Raw genomic sequence first — 12,594 nt, forward strand, 5'->3', positions numbered from 1 at the left:
GGGGAGGAATGACCCTCTTTTGGCGGAGAGCCTCCTCAAGGTGCAGCTTGCTCGGGAGTAGGAGGAGGAGGACGACAAGCTGCCCCGTGTGAGGACGGCTCTTTCGGACGCGGGGTCCGAGCTAAACGAGGAGCCCTCTCCCCACTATTCCTTCAAAAGGCCGAGAGAAAGGGAAAGCGGCCCTCCATCTCCTGAACTTCCCAGTAAGGGTCCGGGGGGGGAGGAACCTCACGTGTCCATCTGAGGTAAGGGAAGAGATGCGGGTGTGTGTGTGTGTGTGTGCGTGCAAGGGGAAAGACACAAGAGATTTTCCCCTTCCTAAATTCTCCCTCTTGTGTTATGGAGGGGGAGCCATCCGGTTTCCCCATGGGGGGGAGGGAGGGGGTTCCCCACTTTTTTTTCCCCTTCTCCTGCAGCGTCTCCTTGTTCGGCGAAGCTTTGCAGATCTTTCCTTTGCAAGGCTAGTTCTTAAAAGGGACCCAAGATGCATAAGGGCTCTTTGCTTCCCCCCATGACTAGACAAAAGTCTTTCTTAAAAGAGGAACGGGTAATGTTATTGGCTCCTGCCTTATACAAAATTCTATATATATATAGATATGTGTGTGTGTGTGTACGTGTATATATGTATATAATATATATATTATATAATGTGTTATATATAAAATATAAAGAAAAATAGAAAGGCGTAAGAGCTCCTGCTTACTTTTTCCAATCTGTTCTCCCTTGCCTCTTTTCAGCATTTTGAGGAATTCAGAAAGTGAAAAGCGTTTGCTCACTTCTTTTTTGTTGGTGTCCCCAAAGACCATGTCAAAAGACATGCCTTTTGCCTCCTTGACTCAACATTTGAAAGATTGCTAAATTTATTTGTGCAGAACTTTATGAATCATACCGTAGACCGTGCATAATTTTGCCGAATTAACACACAAAGTACATCCTTTCAATGCTTTGCGACACTTAAATGTAGTAGTTTCCTCATTTAGCAACCAAGTCAGAAGTGATATGGTCACTAAGTGAACACATAAGTGAGAGTAAGAAAGAGACATTACTCTTGCTCTAGTATGCATTGTCAGGTGCACAAATTTGGGCATAATTGTGTACACTTGTCTATAAATCTTTAGGTTGTAAAAATCCAGATGCCCATCATATGGCAGCAAATAATTTTTGCAGCCTAGATCTAGTAAACATAATACTTTTTGATGTGGTTTTCACACTTGATGTAATTGGGATTACAGAACCAATCACAGTAATAATAAATTTTCTTTGTAGATTCACATATGTATAGTGGCTGAATCTATGCATTTGTGGAATTTCAAGAGTGATTTATTTTTTCTGGTACATACAATATGTGTTTCAAAGACAAATTTAAGTGTATGTTGCTCATGTGATCTTATAATTTCAAATAAGGGTTTGTCTTGTTTGAAGTCACTCATCTGAAAAGTTTAAAGGGTACACTATTCTGGTGGCAAATATGTTAAAAGAAGAAATAGTTTTAACTGTAATCTCTGTGGATGAACAAATTTCTTTCATTTGATATTTGAGGTACTTTTTACACGCTTTTATCAGATAAATGATATAGTATGTCAAATTTATTCTATATTCTTTATCCCATAAAGTGTGTAAAAAGTACTTCAAATATCAAATGCAAGAAAGAATATTTCTAATTTGCTTATTTGTAATTTTAATAGTATCTTTAAAACGTGGGATTTCATTGTCACTGATACAATTACACATTACAGTGAATATATGAAGTTTCCTTATAGTGCACACTTTATATTTTTTAGCTAATTGAAAGTTTAGGGCAGTTAATATGGATGAATGGTTTCAGTTCTATTTTTTTTAAAAAAGTAATTTCTAGATAAAATTAGAAGCATATCTTTCAAAAAAATGTAAACATGCCCCTAGAAAATAGCTGAACCTAAAAGAAAAAACACTTAAGATTATAAGTAATCTCTTTTCTGTTGAATCATTCCCATAGGGAATAATTTTGAGGAAAGACATAGTGGGCAAGAATGAAGGGGGTGGCAGAGCTGAAGTTAAATGTGAAATCTTTTCTCTCTCTGATATTTCTCTTTTAAGCTCCGAAATGGGATAAACAGCTTCTGTTTAAAGTCTGAACAGATTGCTTGCAATAAATAAACAACAGTTTGGGATTAATAAATGAGAGCTGGTGTTCAGTACAAACACTTGCATGAGTTTAAGTCTGATACTATAACCTCTCTTTTGAAAAGCAGTTTTGGCATAAAGATAGTTCCCTTTAATTATAGATTTTTCAGATAATTGGAACTGTCAAGCAGAAGGAATAGCTGCTGAGGTAGTACTGTACTTGTCTAATTTGTATTCTTTAGAATTTTGACACAAGAAAAGGTTAATCTCTTTGAACAAGGATGATTTGCTTAGCATTGGATGAGTGAACTTCAGGGCAAAACTATTAACCTTACATTCCAACATTCAGGTTTTATTTTGTGAGTTTTACTAAACAAATCTGATTCTGGTAACTATTTTCTTTTTTCACCTTTGTCCACTGGAAATTACCCTGATGGAACTTTTTGTCTGCAAAGAACTAGGTGCAAAATCCATGTTTGTTTCCCTTTACAATTAGGAAAACAAAACATTTTGCCAGTCACGGCTTCTGCTGTATTGCAACAAATTAAGAATGAATTGTCTCCAGAAAAATGCCCATGCTTTCTTGAGGTTGACCTTTAGATATTGGGATTAGTCATCCCTGTATGGATTTAGCAAATGGTTAATGTAATTCAAAGGGAGAGAATTTGATGTTGCCACCTTGTACATTTTTACTAAATCTCATTAGGTGCAGCTAATATGACCAGTGCAAGAGATTTTAGTAATTCCAAAACATGTGTAAGTTATTATTACAGTGTTGAATAATGCACATGGAATAAGCAAGACATATGGATCAATTTATTCATTATTTTCCCTTTATTTACAGAGCTTCACTAATTCAAAATGAAGAGTGCCCGTGGCAGCAGTTCTTCTTTTCAAGGAAACGGTGTCAATGGTGTAGACCTCATTCTTACAGGACTGCCTATGCAAGTGCTTCAGCGCCCTAGCAGTGCCTCCCCAGGCAAACACATTGCTCGTTCCATTTCTGTCATTACTGAAAACAAACCCAAGAGGAATATCCTGGTGAGTACTGATATTGTAACAAGCTTTCTTCCAAAGCTTATGGTTTATATTCATTTCACTCCTAGTGAATAGATTTGCTTTAAATGTAACCTTTAACTTCTATCAATGTACAAAGTAATAATGTGCCTTCAATTTGTCTGGATGAAGAGCTTTGTGCCCTGTGATTCTTTTGGTCAAATCAGAGAGAGAGAGAGATGAGCCAGTAGTATAGCACAGGGCTTTTCAACCTTTTCACCGATTGTACCACCTTTAGGATATGGCAGTATTCGAGTACCACCTAGGAAGGTGTCAAAAACTTGACTAAAAAAACCCCACAACCCTATTCAAAGTTGCAATTGCACTGAAATGACTTATGATCATTTTTCACACTTATGACCATTGCAACATGCCCAGGGTCATGTGATTTATGCTTGGATGCTTGGCAACTGATTCATATTTATGATGGTCACAGTGTCCCAGGGAAATGTGATCCCCTTTTGCAACCTTTTAAGAAACAAAGTCAATGGCAGGGCTGCTGGTGGCCAAGTGCTAAGGCGGGATTTCCCTCCCTCCCTCTTTCTCATGCCCACCTCCTTCTGAAGGAAGAATTTGAACCCCTCCATATTTTCTCTCTTCTATATATTCATCAAGCAAGGAAAAGCCTCCAGAGACAGAAAAGACAAGCTGCTGAGTGAACTAGCTTAAAAAGGCACATTCCCCTTTAAGAATTAGCTACTGGCTAGAAAGGAAAGTTACAGAGGGCAGCCATCACTTAAGGAAGAAAAAAAATGTAGTAAGTATTGGCTGCGGGCTAAGACAGCCTCCTCAAATGGCTCCATTCAGAAGTAAAGGAATGCTACAGGCAAAATCCATTCAGGAGAAAAATGCTTCAAAATCCCTTGCAGCAAAACTTACAGCTAACAACAATAGCAGAGCAATAGAAGCTAACACAGCCATCAGCCAAATAGAAATTGCCAAACACTCCTTAAGAACACAAAGCCCATATTGCACAAATCCCAGAACTTCAAAGTCACAAAAGCACATAATCCTTCCACCCTCCATCTCCCTCCCCTCCCTCCATTTCTCATCTCCAGCTGCTGCTCCCTTTCTTCATTTTTCATTCTTCAACACCTCCCCCTCTGCATTTCTTGCCTGTTTGTTGCTGCCAGCACAGGTGGCTGCCACAGAAGTTGTAGATCGCCTCATGGCTGGCCTGCTTTGCATGCTTGATTTCCTCCCCCCCACACACACACCCTCCTCCTCCTCCTCCTCCACCTCCTTTCCCTTTGGTGCAGCTAGAGCCCACTCCACCTCCTCCCAAGGCTGCTGCTTTCTTTTCTCTCCCCCCCCAACTTCCTTCTTTTACAGCCTCTCCTGTCTCCATCCCCCCTCCTTTCTCATGGGGGAGGATGAGCCAGAAGTGAGCCTGGGGCTTTTGCCTCGCCCCAGCCACTCTGCAGCTCTGGAGGATACTCACTGTAAGTCCTTGCCTGCACTGACTCTTTCCCTCCCCCACTATACTTGGCTAGCCAGGGCTGTGTACCACCTGCCACTCATTAATGTACCACAAGTGGTACATGTACCACTGGTTGAAAAGCCCTGGTATAGCAGATAAGAGGTTGGATTAGCAGTGGAGAAACCCAGATTCTCTTCACTCTCAATCACAGAAGCTCACTATGTAACTTTGGGCCAGTCATTGCCCCAGGCCAACCCACCTCACTAGTTGTGTTTTTGTGGTGAAAAAGGAGGGACCTCTATATACCGTGCTTTGTATAACCTTTGGAGCTAACAAATGAAAGGCAGGATGTACATCTAACAAAAAGAACCATAGTTGCCTTGACAAAATACTTCACCTTATCTAGAAACATCCCTTTTCTCTCTTACCTCTGTCACAAAAGGCAAAAGAAGCTTCTGCATCCCTTTTGCAAATGCTGGAGAGTGTGGAGAAAGCATTGCCTTCCAATCTTTGCTTAGGTTTCCCCAGCACTAATCAGAACCAGATAAGGGACACGGTGGCTCAGTGGGTTAGGACGCTGAGCTTGTTGATCAGAAGGTCGGCAGTTTGGCGGGTCGAATCCCGAGTGCCGCATAACAGAGTGAGCGCCTGTTACTCGTCCCAGCTTCTGCCAGTTCGAAAGCACGTAAAAATGCAAGTAGAAAAATAGGGACCACTACGGTGGGAAGGTAACAGCGTTCCGTGTGCCTTCGGTGTCTAGTCATGCCGGCCACATGACCACGGAGACGTCCTCAGACAAGCGCTGGCTCTTCGGCTTTGAAACGGAGATGAGAACCGGCCCCTAGAGTCGGAAACGACTAGCACGCATGTGCAGGGGAACCTTTACCTTTTTAATCAGAACCAGAAGATGCTTCCCTGCAGGGGTTTCATACATGGGGAAGTTCCTGCTTTTTGCAAATTCTACAGGATGCTGGGAATTCTGGGAAACAGAAAAAGTGAAGCGTTGTTGCTCTTTTCTGTTAAGATGCAAGAAGGCCAAGTTTCACAAAACACTTTGAAGAGGGTGCTTTCCTCCGGTCTTCCTTGAAGTGAATACTCCTTCAGAGACTGGCAAAGCCCTGAATCCTAGACAGTCTAGTTTTCAAACATTTTCAAGGGCAGAAACTTAAAACCTTAATAATCATTTATCTATCTTTTATCTTATCCCTTCTTCCCCTCCCTCAAGAGGCAAAGCATAATTGATGGGAAATTGGCAATAAAATAAAAAGAAAATGCAAAATTAACATTTCTAATGTACCCCCCCAAAAAAATAAAACATGAATTTTAGTGATGAAGCAGGAGCGGATGATTGAGTGCATTTAAGATCCTTCTCTAACCCCACTGTTCTCCCATAGGGAAGTCTGTAACCCACTTTGAAAACATCAGTCTGGTAAAAAACTACAGAATCATAGGAGATCACAAGAGAATTTTAACTTGAGTAAGGCTACAAAATTGCACCATCTCTTATAGTAAGCATCCCTCTGTAGAAAGTTTTTCCATTCATGTATGCCTTATAGCCAAGGGAAGTTACGTATTATTTTGGATTACAACAATGTACTAAGAAATTCAATCAACCAGACTTATAAATTGGGTTGGGGGTAGAGCAGAACTCTAGCTGTAAGTTATTAAAAGTCCATTTCATGGAATTGTGAAATACAGGAAACTCATGAAAGAAATGTGTTTGAGAAATCAGCCATCAGTGTTATAATGCAGTCTGTTGCTCTGCTCAACAATAGATAGGGATTATGTAGAGTTTATAGGCATGTGTGACATTCTATCAATTCTTTTTTCTGTCCATATTATGTCCATATTAAAACCTTTACCATTTAAGTGAGAGAGTACAGAAGAAACTATGGGACACACTTCATGACCATCAGTGGGGAAATTTCCCAAAATTTTAAAATGGAAAGGATCAAACAGTTTTCAGAACAAGCTGTCATGATAGTCAGGAGAGAATGAAAGAAAAAAGCAGAACATAGATTTCCAGAGACAAGAAAAAACAAACCAACCCAATGAAATTGGCAAATCAAGGAAAATAAGGAGATAAAATACTTTTTTTTAAAAAAAAGAACAGAGAAAATATGAGAAAATCTATAGCTAGCATGGGAACATTGAATAGTTATTACAGAAGAAATCTAGTGGAGGCAAAATAGGTTAAACAAAGATAGACAATACTGAAAGTGTTCAAATAGAATTACAGAATGATATAAATGTTCGCAAAGATAGAAGATTTAAAAAGTTGACATGAAATACAGACACTGAAAAAGAGTGAGAAAAAGAGAGACATTTAAATTGTAGACCTGGAGGTGGTTACTGAGAATACCATTGACTGACTATAAGAACAATCTAATCAATCCTACATAAATAATCCCTTCTTCTCTAGCCTTGGCCAATATTGTGACTCTGTATTGCCATACACTTGACCAAGCTGATGAATCTGTTCTGACACAAGGCTTTTTGCCTCACTAGATCAACACAAAATATACAACTCTGTGGAGACTTTAAAAACCTTTTTTTGCTGCTTAAAAGTTAAAGAATACTTTCAAGACAAAAAATCCCAACACATTTAGTCATTAATTCAACACACCCTGGGACTACACAGTACTGTAGATTATACCAAATCCCAGATGCATAAAAAAATAACAGTACGTGAACACCCCCAGATAGATGTAACACTGAATCAGATAATTATATTGAATGTTCTTGCCTGTAAGCTTATCAGTAATTTTTTAGTTTTTCTATTTATAAAAAATTTATAAAATTTATAAAAACGTTGCTAGTAGGGCAAAACAAAACGCCATCTGAGACCTCAAGAACAACAACATTAGCAAGCTGATAAGAGAGTCATTTGTCATTATGAATAAACTGGATTATTTCAAAGAAAGTGAGAAACAGCCATCTTGTAATAACTTTTATTTTCATATCCAAATGGCAGTATATCAGAAAAAACTATGCAATCTGATGAAAGAAGGGGACACAAGACCATATTTATGTAGACTTGTAGAGGCACCTCAGGAGCCCAGATCTAGTATCTTCTCTACCTCAATACACAACCCTGGGCTTTTGTTTGTCAAGCATTGGAACCCATTACATGCTGGAATATCGGATAATAATAATAATAATAATAATAATAATAATAATAATAATAATAATAATAATAATAATAATAAAGTTGGAAGGGACCTTGGAGGTCATCTAGTCCAACCCCCTGCTCAGGCAGGAAACCTTATACCATTTCAGGCAAATGACTGTCCAGTCTCTTCTTAAAAACCTCCAGTGTTGGAGCATTCACCACCTCTGGAGGCAGGTTGTTCCACTGGTTAATTGTTCTAACTGTCATGAAGTTTCTCCTTAGTTCTAGGTTGCTTCTTCTTCTCCTTAGTTCTAGGGTTACATGGACTTAAATTTTATGCCATCAACCTCCCAGCTTACATAAGAGATACTGCAACTTCCTAAAAAGATTGGTTTCTATGGGCAATCTCCTTATCATCTTTTTAACTACCGTGGATGTTGAGGCACTATATGCCACCATCCTCCACAAACAGGGACTTCAAGTCATCCATTATCACTGATGCCAACATAGCATCCCTTGCTTTCAGACCCAATCATACCTACATGTATAGCTTCACTACTATCCCAGTGTCTTTTGGGCTGATAATGCTTTCTCAACTTCTGCCTCCTTTAAACTCTCCTTTCCTTGGGATTCATTGGTTATGTTTTCATCAACTAGGCCTTGGGGAAAAAATAATCAGATTGCATTATGACTTCAACAATATCTATCCAACCATCAACCTTAGCCTGTATGCAGAACAAATCCACTTTGTGGATGCAGTGGTCAAACTACACAATGGGTACATGAACACCACTTTATACAGAAAGCTTATAGACCATTATGCATGCCTACATCCTTCTGCCTTTCATTTAGAACATCAGCCCAAATATATCATCTTTACTCTAACGATCATTCTCAACATGGGTCATAAGGCCACCCTCCCCAAAGGAATCATACCATATTTCTAGGAGCCGAAGGTCTCTACACAGTACCATTTAGATTAATAAACATAAAAAATGTTTAGGTACCGTTTTTATAGCTAACGGGGACAATGAAATGTGTCACAGACTTAAGTGAAGCGTAGAGCCTTGGTGGAGCAGTGGGCTAATGCCTCCTTAAGTAACACCAGCTGCCTGCAATTAGTGCAGGTTCGAGTCCCACCAGGCTCAAGGTTGACTCAGCCTGCCATCCTTCCGAGGTAGGTAAAATGAGGACCCAGATTGTTGGGGGCAATTAAGCTGACTTTGTAATAATGCCGCTTGGGTGTGTGTGTGAAAGCCCTAATAAGCAGGCATATACATAGAATGAAGGCTACTGCTAAGCTTGTAAGCCGCCCTGAGTCTTCGGAGAAGGGTGGGATATAAATGGAATTTTTTTAAAAAAAAGATGGGGGCCATGGGCAAAAAAGGTAGGGAATCTGCTCCAACTGCTTGTATATAAACAAGTACCCGCAGCGAAGCAGATTCTCAAGGGAATGGGAAACAATACAACAAATGTGACATTAGCACTCAGAATAAGGGCAAAGTAATATTAGAGCATTTCAGCCTTCTAGGACACTCCATTACAAATCCCAGAGTAGCCATTTGGGGAACAAAGAAACTTTGCCAGTATAATTGTGCAAGAAATTGCTGAACTCATATGTAAAAAAAGGTTCAAGTTACCTCTGAAGGCTTCAACAAACAATGGATGTTTAACACTTTATTACAATTGATTGTGTAATTTGCATCTGCATAATCCATCTGTCTTTCCCATCTTCCCTCCTTGCTCCCCATCCCATTAAAATCCTATATCAGTCTAACCATTCATTGTAGCTGAAGTCACCAATCCTAAGCCTTTTAATTAAAAGTCTGAAAGATGCTCCCTCTGATGTACAAAAATACAATAAACTGTAAAATTATAGTAGAAAAAACAATCCAATACAAGATGGCCTTTTCCTCAATATAACGTGCATGTCTTTGAATATAATTTGGTTCAATGCTGTTGGATAGGTGTAATTCTTTGTGTAGTAGGTGCTTTAGCTTTTTTAAAAAAGCTGGTGACATGTAGTTCCTCCAAATGAATTCTTATCTTTCCACCGAAGATAATGCTGTTCTGTCGTTTGTAGTTAGCTAGGCTGGAATGATAGAAATGAGGCAGTTTTAATAGCTGCGTGAGATAATTTTTGTCTTGATAAAATACAACGTGTAAGTACTATTTTGTTTGTTATAAATTGTCTGTCTTTCAGGAAGATGCAGGGCTTGCTGCCGCCTCTAGAGCTATGAATAATTTACGAAGATCCAACAGTACAACACAGGTTAATCAGCAAATGAATGATGCCATAATGTGAGTGTTAAAACACTTCATATTGAAAAATAAACTAGCCTGGAAGGCGTCTTAGAAGCTTTTTTTTGTTCCTTTGAGTACTCTGGGAAAGCCGAGTATCTTTCTTTTGGGATATATCCTTTAGACTGAACATAAAATATTGGGAGTGGGTTTATAGGAATAAATATCTTTCAGAAAAGCTCAAAGCAATGCTATGTGTCGACGTCTGCTGGATTCCAAATTAATCTCGTCATTTTCCTTTTTATAGCAGCGCAGATCACCACGATGACTTCCTCACGTTGTTTAATAGCAGCTCAACTGGAAGAAAAAAGCTAGCAAGTCTAAGCAAAGATTCCCCAGAAAAGAAAACTACCTGGAACGTGCTAGTAAGGGTTAGAGCGCATTATTGCAAAAAATAAATAAATAAATCCCAAATTCTTAGCTCATCTGCTGTGTTAAAATTATATTTCCCTTAGGATACTAACATTGCCATTTGACTTTTGGGAAAATGCAAGGTACCCATATAATGTAGTTATCACACATGCCACAGTAATGAGCAAGTGACTTATCATGCCTAAGTGACTATCACATAACAGCTGCCGAGTAAGTTTCGCACTTGCCTCCGGGCAAGAATAGACTTCTGTCCATAAAGAGAAAAAAAAATGGTGGGAAAGCTGCACTCTACAAAAACAAACTTGCCATCATTTTTCATAGGCTTTATGGAACTAAGTGCTGGTGGAGCAGGAAGAGTCAAACCTGGGTTCGAAAAGATTTTATTATACCACAGATGAATAGACTTTTACCAAAGCTTTTCTGTTGACCAGAAAAATTTAAACTTTTTTTTTTACATTTTCAGCATCTTACTCTGCTTTCTTTCTATCTGGTTTAGCTGTCATCAGCACAGCAATTCCTCAAAAGCTATATAGGGGCTATGGTATGGGTGCTTTTGATTCCTATCTGCTTTTGAAGTTCCTTTGACTCTGCTCTGATTTAGGCATGCTCATGACTCTGTCCAGAAACTTCCACACTCAGCATCAATCTGTTCGTTTTAAAGCACTCTTAATTTGATTTAAAAAAAACAGCTATCTACAAAGCTTTGAAATCTGCTACATTTATTTCACTGGTTTGTAGCAAAAACAGGTGAGATTGAGCAATTTTTTTGCTTGAGGAATTAAAAAAGTTTTTGCTAAAATGTGTGTAGTGAAGATCTGTGTATTGTTACTTTCATGTATACTTACTTTTGGTTATTTGGTCAGGATGAGCAGCCCAGGATATTTACTGCCTCATCCAGCACTCCTGGAAACATGAGGAAGAAAGAATTCTGTGTACCCCTTGCAGCCAATTTCACCGCTAATAATAGGTAAGAAATATGTGTAGGTGGTAGAACTTAATGTCTGGACATTCAGCTAAAATGCTGGCATTAAGCTGCAGAAAAATTCCCATAGCTTTGATGGTACCACTTTGATTTAACAGTTGAATATGGATGATACTTTGAGAGTAGGCTCAAACTGCCATATCTAAAGATGAAGCAGGCACGTAGGCACATAAGCAGGGTGGACAAAAGGCAGAAATCTTGTTTAAAAGATCCCTTGGGGGAAGTAGATAAGGAGGAACTAAGTCGTTAAGGAGACAAAAGGAAAAATGTCACATGAGCCAGACAAAAGAAGTTTGGCCTGAGCACATGAGAAACCCCTCCCCAAATTTCATCACCAGCTACTAGATTTGTAAATTAAAAAGAGAAGAATAGCTGCCAGTCTTGTGGATCCACAAAGCAAGCAAGCACTTTGAGGGATAAACAGGATCCTTAAGCCCATTCCTTCCAGTTGTTCCCTCCAGCCAAAACCTAGGTAAGTATGGAGTGTGTGTGTGTGTGTGTGTGTGTGTGTGTGTTGCGAAATAGCATATATTAGATATGGATATATTTTAACCAAGTGTTCGGTTGAAAGTGATTTTGAGTGTTTTTCCAGAGCTGTGTGTGTATGAATGAGTCACCATAACTTCCACCTGGGAACACACGTAACAATACCAAGTCCTGAAAAACAAATACTCCTAGAACCTAAAAAGGTATATTATTGGCATAGTTGTGAATGCTGAAGTTCGTTATTTGAGAGATACCTCTAGGTCATCCGGAATGCAGCTGATTCCAAAAATCTGGCTATCTATTGAATATGAGACAGTTATTAAGTGGCAAGGCACCAGAAGTCTGATCTATTTTGATAATATATTGGAGAAATTATTCTGGAAGCGTGCTGACATATTTTTCTTCTATTTTATGAGGAGTAACAAAGGCGCCATGGGCAACTGTGTCACCACTATGGTGCATAACAATTACTCGACTACAGACAAAACATCTGTGCCAAAGAGTTCCAATCAAGCGACAACTTCGCTCAAGTAAGTCTTGTATATTCCTGTCGTAGCTTTCCTTCAGTGATGGAGTTAGGAGCAGTTTGTTCAACATTTCATGCATGAATGAGATGCTGGAGATGAGAGAGAAGGTTTGTTTTCAAGAAGAGAAGCCTAAATAGACCACACCAAGTAGTCCTGAACTGCATGCTTAGTCTAATAACAAAGTTGTACTTTTAATTCTTTTTTCATGTTAATGCAGTGTGTCACATCAGCAGTC

The 12,594-nt window shown here is 39.1% G+C and overlaps 1 protein-coding gene across 3 annotated transcripts in view; it reads left to right on the forward strand.

Moving 5' to 3' along the window:
* CEP131 (centrosomal protein 131) overlaps positions 1-12,594 on the forward strand; it is a 34,941-nt gene continuing 22,347 nt past the window's right edge. For 2 of the 3 annotated variants that reach the window (XM_081317283.1, XM_081317285.1), the window contains exons 1-6: positions 1-245; positions 2,948-3,144; positions 9,895-9,992; positions 10,240-10,363; positions 11,228-11,331; positions 12,249-12,362. In XM_081317283.1, coding sequence (XP_081173409.1) covers positions 2,965-3,144; positions 9,895-9,992; positions 10,240-10,363; positions 11,228-11,331; positions 12,249-12,362 — 620 coding nt within the window. In that variant the 5' untranslated portion in view covers positions 1-245; positions 2,948-2,964. The remainder of the gene's footprint in view (positions 246-2,947; positions 3,145-9,894; positions 9,993-10,239; positions 10,364-11,227; positions 11,332-12,248; positions 12,363-12,594) is intronic. The other variant, XM_081317284.1, reaches the window with a different exon arrangement.

The sequence above is a fragment of the Vipera berus genome, assembly GCF_964194415.1.
Source record: "Vipera berus genome assembly, chromosome: 2".
In the NCBI taxonomy this organism is placed as follows: domain Eukaryota; kingdom Metazoa; phylum Chordata; class Lepidosauria; order Squamata; family Viperidae; genus Vipera; species Vipera berus.